Genomic DNA, 23190 nt, shown 5'->3' on the forward strand with positions numbered 1-23190 from the left:
TACACCATCTAACAGACATGATCTCTTCTCCCAAAGGCACTTCAATACTAACAAGGAAGTCAAGGGTAAACAATTATTCATGTAATTAATTGAGTACATTGTGTTTTGTAAAAATGGGAGAATTTTTTTGAAAGTTTTTGGAGACACCCCTCCCTCCCAAGCCATCAGAGAAATGAGACAAGGGATCATTGAAATGACACCAAATAGACCAATGGAAGAGAATACAGACTCCAGAATTGGACCCACGAATGTATGGCCAACTAATCTTTGACAAAGCAAAAAAGAATATCCAATGGAAAAAGTCTCTTTAACAAATGGTGCTGGGAGAACTGGACAGCAACACACAGAAGGATGAAACTAGATCACTTTCTTACACCATTCACAAAAATAAACTCAAAATGGATGAAGGACCTGAATGTGAGACAGGAAACCATCAAAACCCTGGAGGAGAAAGCTGAGAAAAGACCTCTCTGACCTCAGCCGTAGCAATCTCTTACTCGACACATCCCCAAAGGCAAGGGAATTAAAAGCAAAAATGAATTACTGGGACCTCATGAAGATAAAAAGCTTCTGCACAGCAAAGGAAACAACCAACAAAACTTAAAGGCAACCAACGGAATGGGAAAAGATATTTGCAAATGACATATCGGACAAAGGGCTAGTATCCAAAATCTATACAGAGCTCACCAAACTCCACCACAAAAAAACAAATAATGCCTTGAAGAAACGGGCAGAAAACATGAATAGATACTTCTCTAAAGAAGACATCCAGATGGCCAACAGGCACATGAAAGGATGATCAACGTCACTCCTCACCAGGGAAATACAAATCAAAACCACATTCAGATATCACCTCATGTCAGTCAGAGTGGCCAAAATGAACAAATCAGGAGACTATAGATGCTGGAGAGGATGTGGAGAAACGGGAACCCTCTTGCACTGTTGGTGGGAATGCAAATTGGTGCAGCCACTCTGGAAAGCAGTGTGGAGGTTCCTCAGAAAATTAAAAATAGACCTACCCTATGACCCAGCAATAGCACTGCTAGGAATTTACCCAAGGGATACAGGAGTGCTGATGCATAGGGGCACTTGTACCCCAATGTTTATAGCAGCACTCTCAACAATAGCCAAATTATGGAAAGAGCCTAAATGTCCATCAACTGATGAATGGATAAAGAAATTGTGGTTTATATACACAATGGAATACTAGTTGGCAATGAGAAAGAATGAAATATGGCCTTTTGTAGCAATGTGGATGGAACTGGAGAGTGTTATGCTAAGTGAAATAAGTCATGCAGAGAAAGCAGATGCCATATGTTTTCACTGTTATGTGGATCCTGAGAAATTTAACAGAAGACCATGGGGGAGGGGAAGGAGAAAAAAAGTTGGAGAGGGAGGGAGTCAAACCATAAGAGACTCTTAAAAACTGAGAATAAACTGAGGGTTTTTGGGGAGCGGGGGGGGGTGGGTGATGGGCATTGAGCAGGGCACCTGTTGAGATGAGCACTGGGTGTTGTATGGAAATCAATTTGACAATAAATTTCATATTTAAAAAAAAGGAAATGACACCAAAGAAGTGATGGGGTGGATGAGAGCTGAAGCATCGATGGCATGGTCAGCCTTGGGTGGGAAGGGGGTTTTATCTGCCCCAGAGACAAGAGGGGGAGATTTAGATAGTCACTGGGAAACTTGGGGGGGGGGCGGTTCAGGCTTTGAGAAGTCAGAGGAAATTTTGGCACAGAGACAGAAGGACATGGGGAGGAGAGACACCAGAATTTGCAGTGATTTCTGCAGCATTCTTACACAAGTTTTGTCAAACAGTTCTGTGGCTTGAAAGAGAGAAAGCTAAAAGGTGAATTGATCCAGACCTGGGCATTGCAAGTTGAAGACAACAATTAAAAAGCAGAGTAATTGGAAGTAATGGAACCAGAAAGAAGGATTCCAATTCAGACAGGAGGCAATTGGTATTTAAGATGTCTGAGGCACAGCAGTTGGTTGTTTCTATTTAACCACCCATTAAAGGCAAAATGGGCTAGTTTCTTCATAAGACATGGAAGAATTTTCAAGGGCCATGAAAGCTACTGGGACTCAGATTCCTGAATGTTGTGAATTGACATTTGGGATCTTACAGTGGCCTGTTGTCCTAATGGTCAGGGTTTTTAAATTCTATTGCAAACTATGATTTGCTATGGTGTATAATTAGGCAGGAACATGGTACCCAAGGTAATTCTGGGGCTTCTTTAAAAGACCTGATAACAACTTTGAGTAACTCACAAATTTGAGCTAATGGAGAGGGAAGTTAAAGAACAAGCTTAATTTCAGAATTACTTCAAAGCAACAATAATGTATTACATTAAATTACATTTGATGATTTAGGACAATTGCTAATCAATGTTCCCAAGAAGAGGTCTTACCAATTTTACTTCAGAGAGTCTAAGTGTTCTCTATAATTAGCAGTAGGGTATTACTGTACACATCACAGGTTATCAGTGGAAACATTGATAACCACATAAACATATGGAAACGTTGATTTGTGTAGGAATAATGAACATATAAGAGTAGTTTGGTACCATTTAATCCTGTACTGGGTTATAACATTTCTTCTGAAATCTTGTTTATACAATTAATAGTTTAGCAAGACATTTTTCCTAGGTGTTACAAAAAGCAAACAAGTTCAGCCTAAATTTCCACAAATCCAAAATCTTTTAAATTAAGTGGCTGTTTAATTTTCATAAAATAGCACTTTTTTTTTTTGCTTCTTAACTTGCAATCCCCCCCCCCCCCCCACAATGGATGGTGACATCAATTGCAAAATGAGTTGTTTTAATGATTTGTTGGAAAGCATTACATCAGCCTTTTCTAAGCCTGTAAACTGATTTGATTTTATTTATGTCTGTTTAAGAAACTTAATTTGGGGGTGCCTAGGTGACACCATCAGTTAAGCATCCAACTTCAGCTCAGGTCATGATCTCAAGGTTCATGAGTTTGAGCCCCACATCAGGCTCTGTGCTAACAGTTCAGAACCTGGACCTGTTTCAGATTCTGTCTCCCTCTCTCTCTGCCCCTTCCCTATCAGCACTCTGTCTCTCAAAAATAAATAAAAACATTAGAAAAATTAAAAAAAGAAAATTAATTAGAAGATGTTTCTACATAGGTGATTTTGTTTGCTGGGTGATGAAGGAGAATGCTCTATCACTAAGTACTTTACCTGCTTCCTCCCCCATATCCTGGGAGCTATGGTCACAAAGAGATGTCTTCTCTAACAGCCTACCTTGCATAAGTTAGTGCTGTGGCCACAGTCGATCCCACTTTCCTCTCTTCATCCAAACACATCACTCACAACTCTCCCAATCTGTCCCTCCTTTCTGCCTTCACTGTGTCTATTGTCCTTCACTGCAGCTACTCTTGCCAGTGCTCTCAATGCCCTTGCTTTTTTGTCTTTCCTTTTCATTGGGAGTTTGGATAAATATTGATCAATGTTCTCTGCTTCCACAAGAGGGCCTTTTTCTCAATCTATATGCTCTCCATGGTTAATCCTAGTCCCTTGCTGGGCTTCACTTCCTGGCCATGGTCTGGTGACTCTCCTATTTACCTCTCCAGTCCAGTGGCCTCTCTCTCTCTTCTTAATTTTTTCTATTAAAAATTTTTTTTGAGTTTATTTATTTATTTTTAGAGAGAGAGAGAACAAGCAGGGGAGGGGCAGAGAGAGAGGGAGACACAGAATCTGAAGTAGGTTCCAGGCTCTGAGCTGTCAGTAAAGAGCCCAACACAGGCCTCAGACCCATGAACTGTTAAGTCATGAACTGAGCCGAAGTCAGATGCTTAATTGACTGAGCCATCCAAATGCCCCTCTAGTGGTCTCTTTGGAGTCCTATCTCCACTAACACATTTCATGGGCACCTCCTAATTCCCCAAAGAAAACTAAACCCACCATATTCCCAGGTGCTCAAGTTGGGGACTTGGTAACATGGGAGGCCCAGAGAAGTTAATTAACTTGTCCAAGATCACACAGCTTGTAAGTGGAAGAGTCTGAGGTTGAAGGATTTTCTCTTTCCACTGATCCACATAACAGCTTCTCTTTTATTTAGGGGTTAGGACTATTTTCCTATGCATCTTCAGGTCTCCAGTCATACATAGCACAGTGGCTAGCACACTGCAAAGTTCAGTAAATTTTTATTAAAACAAAGAATGCAAGTATATTCAAACATTTTCTTCTACTTTCTCACTATGCATGTAAGAAAATGAAAGCCAAAGGAGTTAGAGCATTTTCTCATGGGTGTGGTGCAGACTCACTCTTGGCACTTCATACACATCACCAACTGACTAGGAATTGGATTGATTTCTCTTCTGCTTCTTCCATCATCAATAGTTAATGGATCCAGTCAGTTAAGCGTATGACTTTGGCTCAGGTCATGATCTCGTGGTTTGAGCCATGTGTTGGGCTCTGTGCTGACAGCTCAGAGCATGGAGCCTGCTTCAGATTCTGTATCTCCCTCTCTCTCTGCTCCTCTTCCCACTCATTCTCTCTCTCTCTCTCTCTCTCTCTCTCTCTCTCTCTCTCAAAGAAACATTATTAAAAAAAGAGCTAATGAAAGGAGAAGTAAGAGGATATGAGGAGAATATCTAAAATAAAATAGAATTATATGGAAACACTGCTGAGGGGATGCTCATGGTCAAGATGAAGCAGGTTTGGGAAAAGTTACTTCCACCTGTATATATCTCACTCCTGGGCAGGGGTAGATGACAATGCTGCCTGATTCTGTATGTGTGTGTGTGTGTGTATGTGTGTGTGTGTGTGTGTGTGTGTGTGTGTGTATGTGTGTGTGTATGTGTGTGTGCATGTATGTGTATGCGTGCATGCATATGTGCCAGTACTTTGGTGTTTTGATGCATATTGCCTAGCACTATTCACACTGATGCTTGCTCTGCCAAGGGGAATAACCAGGAGATTGGAGGTGATGTGTGGGAGCACTAACCCTACGTTACCCATGAGGGTACACATGTGAGAAGCTTTTGCTCTTAGATGTGCTCTTTGGCTTCCCATAACCTGCCTTCCTATCTTCCTCAGCAATTTTGCACACCTGCTTTAGGATATGTAGCAATGAGATCATTAGGCCAGCCTGGAAGCACTGAATTTCATTCCAAAAGGCATACATGGCTTTGGTCAACAAAATTCCCTGCACATCTTCCATTTTGGGGTGCTGAATTTGGCCTTTCTGCTCTGGGCCATTGGGAAATGGTATTCTAAAATAAAACAAATAAAATAAAAAAGAGAGGGAAAAGTATTTTATTTTAGTTGATGTAGTTTGTCTCAGTAGAGATGTTCAGAAATGTACAAGCTTGTAGCAATGTGTAAGCTTGTCTTATTTGGGGACAGTTCTAGCTGCCAAGTGGTAGGGAAGGAAATGCTCCCCGGAAAGAGAGGATCAGGGTGTGATTTCACTTGCAGTGCTGTTGATTATAGCTGAGGCACTGTAATTTTTATTTTATCACATCATGACTAAGCACAATGGGAGATGTCAGCGTGTTAACTCTTGGCACACTCTGAAATGGTTCACCAGAAGACCTAAGAACACATCTCATTATGACTTGGTTGAGTGGTATTCTGACTGTCTCCACAACTGGATGAAGAGCCTGAAACAATTTAAACTGGTCATGTGGGGTTAGGTAGCTTGTTATCTTCTCTTTTTTCTTTTTGTTCTTTCTTTCCTTTTTCCTTCTCTTCCCACTTCTTCTTTATAAGTTAATATTCATTAGTATCCTGCACAGTTTTACCATGGCTTTGTTTTGTTGAAAATTTCTATAAGTGTTCACTCATTGGAGTGGTGGGAGAGGCGGACAAGAAGAGCTTTGCCTAAACATGACCTACATTTCATGTGCCATTTGTTTACTAAATCATACCACTAATGTAATATTTCATTTTCTTGATTCATTCTTCATTCTTGCTTGGTTACTACTAATCATTAGAGAGTAAATTTCCATTTTAAAGATATTATTCAAAATCAGTGGGGCACCTGGGTGGCTCAGTAGGTTAAGTGTTTGACTTTGGCTTAGGTCATTATCTCATGTTTCATGAGTTGGAGCCCCACATTGGGCTCTCCATTCTCAGTGCGGAGCTTGCTTCAGATCCTCTGTTGGCCTCTTTCTCTGCTCCTCCCCCATGCTCTCTCTCTCAAAAATAAATAAAAACTTAAAAAATTTAAAAATATCAGTGAGCTATTTCCTGTAACAACAAAACTTTGCACTTACTAAGCGAAAAATTAATACCTTTCTGTTTTCACTTCTTTAAAATTTTTTTAATGTTTATTTGTTTTTGAGAAAGCGTGTGAGTGGGAGAGTGGCAGAGAGAGAGGGAGACACAGAATCTGAAGCAGGCTCCAGGCTCTGAGCTGTAAGCACAGAGCCTGATATGGGGCTCGAGTCCACAAACTGTGAGATCATGTCCTGAGCTGAAGTCTGATGCTTAACCAACTGAACCACTCAGATGCCCTTATTTTCACTTATTTAAATTTCACTGAATTATGACTACAAAACCCCAAGCAGTCACATAGAATGTCAGAATTGAAGAAACTAAAAATTTGCATTTTTGTTTTTATAATTACTGTGCTATCATTGTTCTGAATCTACTACTGTTGAAACAGGAATATTCATATACAACAGGGACACAAATTGTACTTGAAGTGAGTTTGAAGGATTCTGAACCGTTATGAACTTACCCTGAAAGGAAGCAGGCATCACTGCATCTGTGTGTCAGTTACAGAGGCTGGCTGTATACTTGGGTGTTCTCTGAATTAACTTCCATACAGAGGTAAGTAGACATGAAACCAAATCGCAAAAAATTAAAATCTAAAATTGCCAAATATGAGGGATATAAATAACTTTTTTTACACAGGAAAAAGATGCTAATTTGAACTTACATACATATGATTAAAATTTAGTAGTAACCAAGCAATTGTTTAGAATTTAGGGCTAACAGAAGATGGCCTTTTGCCCCCCACTGGAATATTTATCACTGATATTGTTTAGAACTGCCAGAGGAGGGTGATTATAAAAAACAGTCAATTTTAGTTGGCTTAAATCAAACTCTTATTGCCTTCTCGCCAGGTAAACTGCTCCTGTTGCCCTCAGCTTTGGAATGCCACTAGTTGGGACTAAAAGTTGGGAATCTGTGATATGAAATGTGCCCACCTTCCTATAGTCATTCATCTATGCATTCATTTGCTTATTCACTATATACTTGGTGGACACTTGTTATGTACCTTGCATTGCATTACGTATTGGGAGTAAAATGTTGAATAAGACGTGGAACCAAGTGCTAAAGAATTTATGATCAAGTACGAGATATAACAAGTAAATTGACAAATAAATGTGGAGCAAGAGGGCTACAGGTGGGGTAAAATATGGGAAACCAGTGAAAAGGTCTTGCATCTTGGTTATGCAAGCCCTCAGTGGCCACAGCATTGCGGTTGAGACTATCTCTAAATCTGACAACCATGCCTGGGCTGACTTTGCTGATGCTATCTCCCGTTTTCTGCTTTTAGCAGGATATGACTCAGGCTCCCAAGTGGACACCCTTCAACTTCCTGTTTCTGTAATTAAGCACGCTATGACTCCTAATTAGGTTTTGGTCATCTGGCATCCCCCTCCATGCCCTTCCCTTTTCTTTCTCACCAGATATATTCGCATTATGGACTACTGCACAGAAGTGAAAAGCAGTGAACTACTGATGCAAGCCAATGGAGGAATCTCAAATGTTACATTGAGTGATAGACACCAGACACAAGCAGGTACATACTGTACGATTTCATTTATATGAAGTCCAAGAATAGGCAAAGTCAATCTGTGCTGACAGAAATTAGAATGGTGGTTTTATCCAAGGGTAGAGATTAACTGACACTCTGGACATGTTTTCTCAGGGCTGGCTGCATCAAGACTACCCTCAAAGTGTCCCTTCCATGCTAATCAGGTGGAACCCCAGAACCTAGCACAGCTGGAGTTTCTTGAATGACTGGGAGAGATATCAGTGATTTCATATTTTCAACATAGATATAACCTAGTATTTGCATATTTACACCCAAGGTATTTTATATTACACACTAGAAAACTAGGATGCACTTTCCAGAATAATGGAGACCTAAAAAAAAATCTTTGCAGTATTCAAGTCTTTATTTTATATTTTATTTTATTTTATTTTATTTTATTTTATTTTATTTTATTTTACTTTGTTTTGTTTTGTTTTGTTTTACTTTATTTTATTTTATTTTATTTTATTTATTAAGCCATTTTATTTCTTACTTTGGAAAGGATGGTTGAGAAAATAAGCATTAGACATAATCCTTTTGAAAAATGAGGTTGGTAATAATCACAGAGACAGTGGTACCACAATTGTATATTTTTACAATATGCTTTCAGAGATTCTTTGGGCTTGACTGAAGGATTGAAGATAGCTTCCCCATTCTTGTCATCTACCTTTCTATGTACATCTTGTTCAGAGTTCCATGCAGAAATTTATTGAGGTTCCTTCCATCTTTTGTCTGTAGATTTCATCAAATCTTTCACTCTGAACCACAGTGAAGTGGTTTTTCCAATCCCCCACAGTTCCTAGAAGAGGAAAACCAAGCTCGACAACACGTTTGCCTTTCTCCCCCTCCCCATCGATGCCTACACTTCCACCTGCAGCCCTCTGATCTAAGAAGGACCCTAGCATGCTCTGCACAGGGGGTGGACTCTTAGCTAGAGTGGATAATTGCCGCAAAGGTGCTGGTGCTTGGCCTCACTTGTGATATATTCACATAATGGACCACTGCACAGAAATGACACAGACCAATGGAGGAATCTCAGACGTTACACTGAGTGATAGACACAACACACAAGAAGGTACATACTGTATGATTTCATTTATATGCAGTCTAAGAACGGGCAAAATCAATCTGTAGTGATAGAAATTAGAACGGTGGTTGTATCTGAGGGTAGAGATTAACTGGGGTGCTGGTTATATGGGTGTATACATTTTTTAATATATTGAACTGCATATTTCAGAGTTTGAATTTTTTGGTAAGTTACTTCTCAATTAAAAAGAAATAACTTTTGGGAAAAATGTCATTGAGACACTGGATATGTATGAGCTTTTTCACCAACTAGTAACTACTAAAATAACGTTAAAAAGGGGAAATACTCTATATCTCCGCAGTGCCTCTTCTGAAAATTTGTGCAACAGAAATAAAAGCATCAGGACATAACGTGCATACAAAGATGTTTACTATAACATTATTCATAAAGATAAAATATTAAAAAAAACAAACTGTGGTATCTTTCACTAGGGGAATAGTTGAATGAGTTATGATGCATCCATGCTTCGGCATAACATGAGACCACTAAAAACAGTGAGCTATATGGACCTACATGCCTTGCTCTGGAGGGATGTCTTATATTCTGGCAAATGAAGGTGTGAAGTATGACCACATTTGGGTTTTAGCCTTCACCATGTTCTATATTTTTGTTTGCATATGTATGAGCCTGAGGGAAGGAAGGTGTATAGAAAGATAAGTTTGTCTGGATCTGAAGAAGGGCTACTTGCCAAATCTTCACCATTGATTATCTGAAGAGAAAAGGAATGGCATTTTTTGGTTTGCTGTACTAGCATGGGATGATGCTGTAAATCCAAAAATGCAACAAAATAAAGTAATAAATTAAAAAAAGAAGAAAAGTTGCAAAGCAGTAGTATACCATGGTTCCTCTGTTGTGCAAAAGAAGTCTGTGTTCTTAAATAGAAAGGGAGCCATACTACTGGTGGCTACTTCTGGGGGGCAGGGTTTTGGTGAAGAAAAAAATTTTTTTCATTAAAAATGCAATTCCATATTGATCTAATTTTTTTTTACAATGATATATATTACTTTTTAAATAAAAAATGATAAGGCTTTTTTTCCTCAAAAAATATTAGCTGGAGCCAATTAGAATTCCTGTTTTGGGAAGTAGAACTAAAAAATTAAGACAATGAAGCAGTGCTCAGTAGCAGTGATAGTTGGAAGTCATGATGGCCCATGTGTGGGCCATCATCAAGACCAGCTGTGCTGATAGCTCAGAGCCTGAAGTCTGCTTCAGATTCTGTGTCTCCCTCTCTCTCTGCCCCTCCGCCACTCTCCCTCTGTCTCTCTTACTCTCAAAAGTAAATCAACATAAAAAATAATTTAATAATAAATAAAGACCAACATATGAGAAGAAGCCGAGTCAGCAGAAGCTATAAAGTAGAAGTGTAATGGGCAGAGTGACAGGAAGCTGGTCAGTGGAGGAAAGCACTCCTAGCAGATATGTGAAGGGCAGCTGAGTCCTGTAAGGGATGAAGCTTTCTAGCAAAAAGCTGTACCCTCCTGCTGCTGAGGCTCTTACTCTGAGATCCAGGGATCCCCACAAGGTCTAGACCAATGGTGGCTCTTGCTCTTAACTACCTGCAAGACTGCATTTCTCTTATACCTCTGCCTGACTTCTCCTAACAAACCCGTTTCTTACAACCAAATACCCCAGAGAGCTCTCTTCTGTAACAAGATTAAATCCCCACCTTATTAGTGGCATATTATTTTTAATAGGCTAAGTGTATTGTCTTGAAATTAATAAAACCTAACATCTTCTTGGGGCACTTGGGTGGCTCAGTTGGTTGAGCCAATGACTTTGGCTCAGGTCATGATCTCGCAGTTTGTGAGTTGGAACTCCACATCGGGCTCTGTGCTGACAGCTCAGAGCCTGGAGCCTGCTTCGCATTCTGTGTCTCCCCCTCTCTCTACCCCCCCCCCCCACCACTCACACTCTGTGTCTGTCTCTCAATAAGAAATAAATTTTAAAGAAAAAAATTAAAAAAAAAAAACCCTAACATCTTCTTGATAAGAGGCAGACAGATATTACTAGACAAACTGAGTGTTTGGTTTATACTTATATTTATATAGTATTTGAGGCCACACACACCTTTTCTTATGAAGGGGGAAATGGACTGGTCCAGGATGGATTTGGGAACTGTAGATCGATTTGTCATGGGATTTTCTTTCATTTTCTCAAATGATGTCTCTTGGACAATTTTATCTAGCACTGTTTCATGCAAGCTCTTTCCCATGAACTGCATCACTTTCTGAATTTCTTGCTTTGGGTCCTGTGGTGAGGGTAACATTGCATTGGAATGCAAGATGGTATCAGGACACACATAAATTCTTCAGGGTGTCCCTCCCAGAGGTGCAGCCCTGAAAGAGCCTAGAATGATTTTTCTGAAGGGCCATTACTCACCCGTTTTATGTCCTCAAAGAAGAGGAAGAGAATCTGGTATCTGTCTTTCATCTCCCACCATCCCTTTACATGGTCATACCAGGAACCCCAGCCCACTGCAACAGACACAAGAAACATAACACTCTACATAAGGATCACCCAAAGTCCCAGATATATGCTGAGTCCTGATCTGTTTGACTTAGAGGGTGATATTGTATGGTATAGCCCTGGGGTAATTTATCCCAACATGCTACCTAAAATGGATTCATATTTATTGTGTATAATCACATATGCCCTGATATTGGAACAAGGATACTCTTTGGAATGGGGATGACTCTATGCGTCAGGTAACCTGGGGTAAAGGCTTTCAAATTGGGTGAGAGATATTTGCTGGGACTATGGGTATTCACTCTGAGCTCAGGCAGCCTGCCCTTCTCAGTCCCAGTCTGAGGTAGGACACATATAAGGAGGAACACAACCTTCTAAGGAATCAAATGATTCCTAGATACCTGGATTGGGAACCCAAAGATGTGAAGGATTATCCTTTACCTTTCCCATTGATGAAGGTTTCAAAATACTCTTCCCAGGTGCCAGGGTCAGGAAGCATTTGATTCATCCTTTGAAAATGGTAGTAGGAAACCATGCAGTCTTTGGCATTTCAAGCTACATAAAGGAATTTTGGGGTGACAATAGAGGAGGGTAAAAGATGGTATGAAAAGTGAATTTTCACAGAATTCACTCAGTTTGAGCCATGCCAATGGTGGCCACACACACCTGCCTCAGCTCTCCTGTGCTGACAGTTCAACTTGGCCATGACCTCTTCCTCCTCTGGCTGTCCCCTGCTTCTCTGCTGATTGTCCTCTTTATCCAAACTCAGTCCTGTTAAGTAGCCTGATTCTTGCTTGCCCCTTTAGTGTCAGAGTCCAATCATTCTCTAGCAACTATGACCTCCCGTCACACAGAAACTACCACATGCATGTGCTGATGATCCTCCCAACATCTCATCTCAGTTTCCCGGAGAAGCAGGATGACGTCTCGGTCTTATTTCTTTCCTGTTCTCATCAACTCTATTATTTTCATCTTGAATCACTTCAGGTCTTGCCCTACAAAGCATCCTGTTTAGGTTTCATTTTGACCACAACCTTGTCTCCTACCCTCCCAGCCTTTCACTTTAACCAAATATGACCTTTAATGATTGCTAAGTACTCAACTCACATTCTGACAGCATCAATCCTGAGCTGGTCTCATTGACTGGTCACCTTAGATCCATAACTAGTCATTTCAATGTTGTTTGTTTGTTTGTTTGTTTGTTTGTTTTTACCCTAAAACAGTTCTCAACTAGGAATGATTTTGCCTACTGGGGGACATTTGGCAATGTCTGGAGGTATTTTTTGTTGTCACAACAGGGGGTGGCAGTGCTACTGGCATCTAATGAGTAGAGGTTAGGGATGTTGCTCAACATTTTACAGTGTACAGGGCAGCCCCCTGCCTCTCCACCCAAAAGAATTATCTGGCCCAAAACGTCAGTAGTGCTACTTCCTATATTCTGATGCTTTGACATCCTGGGGCTTTGCTAACCTTGGATGGACTGCCCCTGCCAGGTTTAGCAGGTTACTAGAGATAGTAACAACTCACAAGCACGCTCACTTATCACTCCACCAGTCTGGAGCCTACATCTCAAACACCTCCCTTATTGGGCTCTCACACTCTGTGCCACTATCCATCTGCTCTAATCACCCCAGGGCCAGGACCACAAAAGCAGAAGCATCATCCCTTTTGCCCCAGAGACTGCAGAAATCATCCAAACTACCCAATCCTAAACCTGCTTACCTGCCTCACCCATTCCTTCCTTCGGAAACCAGAATAAAGGCTCTTGACCACATGTTACCCTTGCTCCCTCTGCCTCCTGACTGACCCTGGTGCTTCCTAGGCGTGAGAAGTTTAAAAAAAAAATCCACTTGAATTCTTAGGCTTTTTAATTTCTGGTTGGCTAATCATTTAATTAATCTTCCTATCTTATTTCTCACTTCCAGCCACAAGGCTCTCCCTTCCCTCCTCAAAACTTCATCCCATTTCCCCCACCAAGTTCATTTATTCTCTCTTTTGTGGTGTCCGTTCTGCACTTCACCTGTTGTTGAATTTGTGTGTGTGAGTGTATTATTAGCTTTTTTTAGTTCAGAAATTGAAAGGGCTAGAAAGAAAGGGACTAAGTAACAGTGTGAAATAGCCACAGGTAATTAATAACACATTTTTTGGAAGGTGCATGACAATAAGTGGCGACAAAAGCTATTTCTGTGGCAATCTCACATCCCACAAACACTGACAAGAAATTTGATTGTCAGGGCTTGGGTTCTACTTCCAGTTTTGGGGTCGTGGTTCAGGTCTGAGGAACACCATCTTTCTAACGCTGGTGGTTTTTATCCGAAAGCAGAGACCATGGTGATGGAGCTTAAGGCCACAAACCCGGAGACAGCGAGAGGGAGAGAGGAAGGCTTGGCTTGTGAGGGTCAGTCCTGCAGGCGCAGATTCGCGATGGGGTCCTAGTGCACAGCAGGAGCGGATACCCTCCCGCAGGCAGAGGACCCAGAAGCAAGTGGGGAGATGAAGTGGGACGGGGCGCCTCCTCTCTCACCCACGGCGGTCTCTCTGTCCCCGTGGCCACCCTGCTGCAGCTAGCCCAGGCGCCCTGGCCCTTCCGGGGCCTCGGCGGCCCCTCGGAGGCACCACGTGCTGTGCCCTCCCAGGTCCATGTGAGAGAGCCACCGCAGATGTTGGCAAATCAGAGAGCTTTGGTTGGATTTTTATAGCAGATGCTTATATATTGTTTCAGTCACAGAAATCCTGATTATTTGTTTAACTTAATAAAAATTATGCTTTAAAAATAGCATCTTATTCCCTTCTTTGATTTTTGATTCAATCTTTCAATTTTCTTACACAACTTATATTTCTATATCTGGTCATTTTGATATCTGAAGTCCTTGAGGTCCAACCCTGCTGTTTGTTCTTTCTGCAGACTCTTTCTCTTGCTGGCTTGTTCCTTTTGTTGTTGTTGTTGTTGTTGTTCAGTTTATTTGTTTGGTTGGTTTTTAATATATTTTTAGCTTGTTCCTTTGTATATTTTGTAATGTGAGATGGTCGACTCAAGACGGAGCACTGCAAGCAGAAGGTATGCCCCCCTCCCCCCGACCATCCCATGTTTGTGTTTGCTGGTCATCCTGGGGATGCCACCAATGGAACCACCTTATACAGTTTCTCAGCATGGGGCTTCTTGGACAATGCAAGAAGTGCAGCTTGAATTTCCTCCTTTGAAGAGGAGACCTTCAAAATGTGGCCACACATTTTTAGGGAAGCTGAGAGCCCAGGTCAACACAGAGAGACTTCTGTCCATTGACAGTGAAGCCCTTCAGCTGTCCCAGCTTGGGCTCCTTACTTTTCTGGTTCCTTCTGCTCTGGGATTTGCCCCTGTGCAGCCATTGAAACTCACGCTGCTGCATTCTCCAGGTCATCAAATACCCACAGGACAGCTACGGTGTCAGTGACCTCTCTGAGTTCCAGTGCCCTCTTCATTGTGGGACTGAGGGATTTCCTCAACTGTATCTGGATCTCAGTTACACATTTACAAGGAAACCTGTCATTTGTTATGTGTAATTGCTAAGTGTTTTATACAAGAGGTTTCAGGGTGTTTAGTCTTAACATAATCCCAGAAATGGAGGTTCTTGTTCCCTTATATAACTTTACTGAAAGGACCCACATAATCGCTATTGTTCCCTAGAAATACACCCTTCCTAGCCCTTTGTTCCCTTCATTCCCACCTTTGAGAAAACTTCCTTAACATCGCTGGCTGACACCTTAGTTTCTTTCCTTGACCTAATCCATTTGTTATTCATTCAGCAAACACATTTTGAATGTCCTCTATGTGCCAGGAACTGATTAGACGCTGAATACAGAATAAATAAAGTCCCAGAAGCAGTAAAGCTAAGAGCCCAGAGTTTACTAGAGGTTAAGGCCAACTGCTCCCCTCAAGAAACACTGCTCCATCTATTTACCCTTTTAAACAATCATCAGGGTTTTTTTCTCCTCACTTTTTCTTCTGTCCTCTATTATGAGAATTCCATTGCCCACACCCTTGGATCAACTGTGGACACTCACTATCTCTTGTTCTCTCCAAAAATTCGTCTGTACCTTCAAACAATCCACATCTTATTTGAAAACATTCAGGTGAATATCCTGCTGAGTATAGAACTTTACATTTTCTCTTATTGCTGATCAACAGCAATACTGCAGAGATAGCGGAGAAGTAAACATGATGGCAGTGTTGTGAGTTAGGGTCTGGCGGATTTGCTCTCAGGAGGGTTAGTCTTCCCGCCTGTCCCCAGGGAAGCTATTGCTGTCTTACCTTGCAGTTATTTTCCCAGAAAGATGGAGGCAAGAGCTGAACTGGAAGGTGAGTCCTTAGTATCCGTGGAGAGGGCATTGCTTTGGCTTTTTCCACCCCTTTGAAGTAAATCAAGAGGAAACATCTGTGTAATACAAGTACTGCATGGGGGAACTTATATTCTTGGCTCTGTCCAGAATGTCCCATCACCCCCCCACCCCCATCTTTCTGCTTATCTCTTGACTTCCTTTGGGATTTCATAATAAGATTATTTATTTTACCATCACTTCTGTAGACTCAAACAGCTTGAGAGTTGGAAGGGAGCTTAGATTAATTTACTCTGTCACTTCTAGGATGTGGAGACAGAAGCTGAGAAGGGACAAGTGAGTTCTTATTGTAGCAGAGCCAGGGGGAACCAGAGTGCAGGCCTCTCTTGCCTCCCAGCCAGTGCCCACCCCTGCGTGTCTGCAACAGGCTGCCCATGTACTTGGCCCATGTGCTAGTCACTTGTTTCATCTCTAAAAACATATGTACTTGTCACATGAGTTGTGATTTCCACTCTGTCCTCTAAAACACTGACTAGACACTTGCTCTGTGCAATCATTGTGTTAGACTGACGTAAGGGATGTGAGATAATAGAAAATTTATATTTGTCTCTGCTTCTGCTTCTCGGCACAGAATTCCTGAAACCCCTATAATATCCTGGGTGATAAGGGTGCCCTTCTTTTTGAAAAAAGTTTTTTTAATGATTATTTATTTTTGAGAGAGACAGAGAGAGAGAGAGAGAGAGAGAGAGGAAGTGCATGAGCAAAGAAGGGGCAGAGAGAGAGATGAAGACACAGAATTGGAAGCAGGCCCCAGGCTCTGAGCTGTCAGCACAGAGCCCAATGCAGGGCTTGAACTCATGAGGTGTCAGATCATGACCTGAACTGAAGTTGGATGCTTAACCAACAGAACCACCCAAGCACCCCAGGGTGTCCTGTTCTAATGAGCTGACTCTAAGTGGGCTCCTGGATGGAGGCTGGTCACCAGCAAGACCAGCCATGATTAGAAGCTTGGAATTTTCAGCCCTATCCCCCATTCTCCAGAGAGGGAGGAAGGGCTGAAAATGGAGTAAGTGATAGATCATACCTGCACGATGAAGCCTCCATTAAGTCCCTAAAGTCTGGGGTTTGGAGAGCTTCTGGGTTGGTGAACACACGGAGACTGGGGAGAGTGCTGCTGCTTTTGAGCAGCTCAGACCATGTGCCTCTTCTGTTTGGAAACCTTCTATACTAACGGTGGTTTTTCACACTTGCTCCCCAAGCTATGTGTTTGAGGTAGGGGATTCAAGGTGGAGTTGAAAGGATGTGTTTCATTCTGGTCATCTTTGGTTTTGCTTATTTTATATGTTTTGAACCCCTAATAATTTTTTTTAAAACTTGTGGCAAGATACACGTAAAGTAAAATTTTCCATCTTAACTCTTTTAAAGAGAACAGTTCAGTAGTGCTAATTGCATTCATGTTGTTGTGCAACCAATCTGCTTAAACACTGTACCTTTTAAACACTAACTCCCCATTCCACCCTTCCCCAGCACTGGCAGCCACCATTCTTTCTGATTCTATGAATTTGACTCCTGTGGATACCTAATATAAGTGGAATCATACAGTGTTTGTCTTTTTTTGGTGACTGGCTTATTCCACTTAGCATAATGTCCTTAAGGTTCATCCTTGTTGTAGCAGGTATCAGAATTTCCTTCCTTTTTAAGACTGAATAATCTTTCATTGCATGTATGTATCACATTTTACTCATCCATTCATCTGTCCTGGACACTTGGGTTTCTTCCATCCTCGGCTATTGTGAATGATGCTTCTATGAATGATGCTTCTCTAGTCTCTGTCTTTAATTCTTTAGGGAATATACGCAGAGGTGGAATTATTGATTCATATGGTCCCAATAATTAAAAAAAATTCTGGTACTGAAAAGAAAAATTAGCAAGCTACTGGTCTATAGTTAAAGCCCATATTCCTTAGCAAGACTGTGAAATTGTCCTGCGTCTAGCTCCTTTCCTCAGCTTCCATCGTGTCTCCTGCTCACATGTTACCCTTCAGAGTTATTTACACTTGTTCTGCTTCTCCAGGTCTCTTGTCTTCCTTGCCTATATCTCTGGGCACCTGGTTCGTCCCAGTCACTTTTTAGAGTCTCTCCAGACACTTCCACTGCTAGCAATATAGTGTTCCAGACACTATGAAGACCTCTTCTGTTGTAAAGCACCTGTAAAATCTGATTAAAACACCACAAACATCCTTTAAATGCATAACCAATCTCGCAAGAAACTAAGAAGGCTCCCCAGGGGCCCAAGTGTAGAGGGACTTGCAAGACAGGGAGGTGAGAAGGAAGAAGAAGATAAGGTTGTGATGACCTGAGAATGTTTGCCCCTCAGATCCTGGGCTCAATGACCCCTGTGTGGGAAGGGGGCTGGTAGTCTTGGGTTTTCATCCTCTTACATGCAACCCTCCCAGCAGGCTTGACCTAGCTCCAGCTTCAAACTTTGCTCCCAAAGAATCCTTACAATAGACAGAGATTCTGCAGGTTTAGGGCTTTACATGGAGCATTCCACCCATGTTTTATTTCACAGATTCAAGTAAATTATATGTTTTCTCCTTCTCTCTCTCTCTCTGTCTCTTATCAGTGCTTCAGGAGAGCTGGTTGGGGTGGTCTCATTTCCTGGGCACTCTGCCATGAGTGCTCAGCCTCAGGGGGTGAGAAGGGCAGGGGAGAGTGTCCATGAACACACACCTCAGGTCATAAAGTCATTCCCGAGCCTGCCCCGTGGAAGAAGAGGGCCAATGGAGTAATTTTTGGCCCTCATCATCTGCATGAGAAGCTTGCAGTCTGGCAGGAAAAACACAGCAACAGCAGCAGTAGCAGCTTGTCATTGCAGGTGTCAGCTTCTCCAGGCATTGGTTTTCAGGCACGTTCTTCACCCTGCTGATGGTGTCCTATGCTAACCTCTACCCAACATACCCACTCCTTGTCATCATATGGTCTGCCTTTGCCTCCTCCATTGGACCATGAACTATTGAAGGCAAGTGGAGGTATGGAGTCATATATGCAGCCCAGGGCCTGTAGTATAAGTTCTTGTTGAGCTGTAGGAGTTATTTCTAGATCTCACCTATATACAGTTCTCTCTCTCTCTCTCTCTCTCTCTCTCTCTCTCTCTCTCTCACACACACACACACACACACACACACATGCACCTTTTCAAATTCTTCCCGGCCTTGCTTTTATTAGGTCATATATGCAATGCTTTAGATGTCAAACAGCTCTGTTGCTAGGAGTTGGTGGGAGAGTAGGAGGGCTCCTGGGAGGGAGACTGACCATGCGGGACACAAACTTCCATTACATCCAGGAGTGTCCGCTCACTCTTGAACCCTCTGAGGGTGGTTGGTATACTTGACCAACACCCATCAGTCTATTTCAGCAACCATATTACCCTCCTAATGGTAGCCCTCACCTCAGGTGGCAGGGACCATCTGCTCTTAAATAAAACTACTGCCTAGCTGAGTCTTCACCCAGCCTCTGTCTGTTTATAGCTGGAAAGACCATAACCCTTTTCAGTGTTTATCACATCTTTGGACATGGGGCACCTTGTTTTTTTTTTAAATTATTTATTTATTGTTGAGAGAGACAGAGAGATTGAGAGAGAGAACAGGGGAGGGGCAGAGAGAGAGAGGGAAACACAGAATCCGAAGCAGGCTCCAGGGTCTGAGCTGTCAGCACAGAGCCTGATGTGGCGTTCAAACTCAAGAACTTGAGTCAAAGTCAGACGTTTAACTGACTGAGCCACCCAGGCACCCCAAGGGCACCTTGTTTTGTAAAGATCCATCTTGATTTCTGTATGATGTGCCATGCTGGGCTATTGGTTATTATCCTTTCTTGAATTCTGTAGCTACTGGCATTGCCTTGAGAGAAGCTCTATCCTGCTTTTTATGCTGACTTAACAATAGCATATGCTTATGCTGGATACTCTGCTCCCCCACTGCCAAGAATGCCTCACTAGAAATCATGTTTAGGATTTTTTTCCCTCTCCTTAATCTCCCAGATTGTCAGAGGTAAGATGATAGTGGCTGGGGTTGAATGTAGAAATAAGATAAAAAAATGGGCTTGGATGACCAGGGAACACATGCCGTTGTGGGGCAAGGGATTTAGCCTAAGAGGTGATCGGGAATACCTAACACTTAAATGGTATCTACTCTGTGCCAGGTGTTGTTCTAAGCTTTTGACACATATTAACTCATTTAATCCCTACAATGACTTTTTAAAGTAGGCACCAATTCTATTGACATTTTGCAGTGGAGACAATTGTAACACAGAGAAGGTAACTTGCTAAAGGTCACTGAGCTGAGTGAGTGATGGCATCAGGATCTAAACCCTTGTTGTCTTTATTCCTTATACCATCCTGCTACTCAAGGGATCAAAGGACCAGACACCAACAAAAATGGAAGGCCCTGGCTACACACAGAGTGGGGTCACAGTTAAGCAGGCAGAGAGTACTCTGCGTGCAGTGTCAGAGACTCACAGGTAGTTCAGAGCAGTGATCAGACCAGGCACTGGATTGCTAAGCTAGTGAATAACCAGACAGACAGGAATTGAGGGTCAAAGGAGTCTGAGTGGCTAGGCAAGTAGAACCAGAAGGACAAGAAAGTACCTAAGGCTATTCTAACTTGGACACAAGTTTAAGGTTTGATGGGCATCAGATAAGGAACTTCTCTATCACAAGGCATTGGTAGCTCCGTCCACAATTGGTTCAACACTAGAGTTGTGCTGCTTATAATATTGCAGCTCTAGCTAGTTGTGTTTCCAGTTTTTCATTGTGCTGTCCTATGCAATACTGAAATAGCAAAGTAGGTCTTCCTCTTATCCTTGTTCTGTAACATGCTTTCAGCAGCTGCCAGTTACCTGGAATGGCTTCTTTTGCCTTCTGGTTGCCCTTTTTTTTTTTTTTTTTTTTTTTTTTTTTTAATTTCAAGAAGTGTATTGAATTCCAAGAAGTTCTGGTTGTCTTTTTGTCTTTTTTTTTTTTGTGTGTGTGTTTTGAATACTCAATTCTAGGTTGAGTATTACCCTAAAAAAGTCTCCCTACAGAACAGAAATAGTTGGCTGCAAACGCATTATTTTTGATGATTATCTGTCACTTTCTTGGCTGCTCTGGGATTTTGTATGGGTGGAGTAAGGAAAGGAGAGAGTGCAAATTGTTTCATAAATAGCTCTCTACCTTCTCTGTGTGTTCTATAGCGTGATGGTCAGAGGGAGCATTTAAGAAGAAAATAAGGCAACTCCTTTTTACTTAGATTCATTTTTGGCAAATAATTTTAGGTAATATGTAGAAAGAATCAGAGAGGGAGAAAGGAGGAAGAGAGAGGAAGAGAAAGGGATAAGGAGAGCCACTGGAATGCCCTTCAGTAGGTGAATGGATAAATTGTGGTACATCTAAGCAATGGAATATTAGCACTGAAAAGAAACGAGCTATCATGCCATGAAAATACATGGAGGAAACTTAAATGCACATTGCTGAGTGAGAGAAGCCTGTCTAAAAAGGCCACATACTGTATGATTCCAACTATATGATATTCTGGAAAAGGAAAAACTGGAAAGAGTAAACAGATTAGTGGTTGTCAGGGTTGGGGAGAGAGGGAGGGATGAACGAGTGGAGCACAGAATTTTTAGGGCAGTGGAGCTACTCTGTGTGGTATTACAGTGCTGGATCCAGGTCATTATACATTGGTCCAAACTCATAGAATGTACAACATCCAGAGCAAACACTGGGCTTTGGGTGATTATGATGTGTCAGTGTAGGTTCATCAATTGAAACAAATGCACCATCTGGGGGAGGGGGTAGATATTGATAATGGAGGAGGCTATGCATGTGCGGAAAATCTCTGTGAGTCTACTTTGTTGTAAATCTAACACTGCTCTAAAAAAAATCTTAAAAGAAGAGAAAGAATGGAATCATAGCAATAATGGGGGAACTCTCACCAGAAGGCTGGGGTGGCCGAGCCCACTCGATGAATGGATGGCGGTGTTGAATTACGGCTCTCTGACATTTCTCCACATCTCCATTCTGCTCAATCATGTCCACAATTTCCTGAATCCACGTGGTCCCTGGGGCCCAAATGGAAAGGGTGAGATATAGAAACTGGTTAGACAATCTGTCTTAAGTGTCCTGGGTGAAAAAGAGGACGTGGATATTGATGGTATTTGGTTCAACCTCTCCTCAGGTCAGGATCCTGTCCTGAACGTCCATGTGGGAAAACCCCACAAGGTCTCTATGGACAGAAGGAGCTGCATGACGTTGTCACCCAAGAGCAATCCATAATAGAGCACAACAGGCTGGGTCCTCTAAAGCCATTATGCTTGACCCTAATAAACCCAGGGACATTAGGCATCCCAAGATTGCCTCATCATGGAATAGCGAGAAGGAGCAGCTTTCCTTGAATGAGTGAGTGCACTGTATCAAGGGGGATTATAACTGACATGAGCAGCCCTTTCTTACTCCACAGGCTGAAGTTTGGTTGTACCCTAACCCCACAGTCACCTGATTTAGGGTAGGTACAGATGAGGAGATCATCTGGCTTGGCCTCAAAGTTCTGGATCTGGCTCCAGTTGTCCACAGTGCTAGCCTGCAGGGGGATCCCTGCCACCTCTCTCAGTTGTAGCTGTGTCCTCAACTCTGTGGTCAGGGCCATACTGTCTTGCAATGGGAGGGGGAGTCCCTGTGGGCACAGGATAGAGGACTTTTAAAACAATTGCGGTAAAATACACATAACATAAAATTTACCATTTTAACCATTTTTAAGTATCCAGTTCAGTGGTATTAAGTACATTCTCATTGTTGTGCAGCCATCACCAACATCCATGTCTAGAACTTTTTAATCTTCCCAAAATGAAACTACACCATTAAACACTAACTCCCCATAGTTCTTTTCCCCTATCCCCTTCTACTTTTTCTATGAATTTGTCTACACTAGGTCCCTCATGTGAATGGAATCATACAATATTTGTCCTTTTGTGACTGGCTTATTTTACTTAGGATAATATCTCCAAAGTTTATCCATGTTGTACAATGTGTCAGAATTTCATTCCTTTTTGAGGCTGAAAAACATCCCACTGTGTGACAAAAACTACATTTTGCTTTTCATTCATCCATGTATGGACATTTAGATTGCTTCTAATGTTTGACTTTTGTGAATAATGCTGTTATGAACATGGGTATTTAAATATTTCTTCAAGATCCTACTTTCAATTCTTTGGGGTATATACCTAGAAATGGAATTGTTAGATCATATGGTAATTTTATGTTTAATTTTTTGAGAAATTGCCATGCTGTTTTCCACAGTACACAGTATACTATTTAACATTCTCACCAGAAAGGAACAAGGGTTCCAATTTCTTCACATCTTCAACAATATTTGTTATTTTCTGTTTATTTTATTTATTAAGTATATGTTTAAAATGTTTTTAATTTCTAGAATAGTCATTCTAATAGGTATGTGGTGATATTTCATGTAGTTTTGATTTTCATTTC

The 23190-nt window shown here is 41.7% G+C and overlaps 1 protein-coding gene across 1 annotated transcript; it reads right to left on the bottom strand.

The window, feature by feature from the left end:
• Positions 1 to 8284: 8284 nt before the first annotated feature.
• Positions 8285 to 22351, bottom strand: LOC109258069 (sulfotransferase 1C2-like). The gene is given in 7 exon segments (XM_019434617.2): positions 8285 to 8601; positions 10957 to 11137; positions 11269 to 11363; positions 11797 to 11926; positions 15647 to 15741; positions 21642 to 21767; positions 22201 to 22351. Coding segments are annotated over 7 exon segments (891 nt in total). The 3' UTR covers positions 8285 to 8488.
• Positions 22352 to 23190: the final 839 nt, after the last annotated feature.

The sequence above is a fragment of the Panthera pardus genome, unplaced genomic scaffold (genome assembly GCF_024362965.1).
Source record: "Panthera pardus isolate Hobbes unplaced genomic scaffold, ASM2436296v1 HiC_scaffold_25, whole genome shotgun sequence".
Lineage (NCBI taxonomy): Eukaryota > Metazoa > Chordata > Mammalia > Carnivora > Felidae > Panthera > Panthera pardus.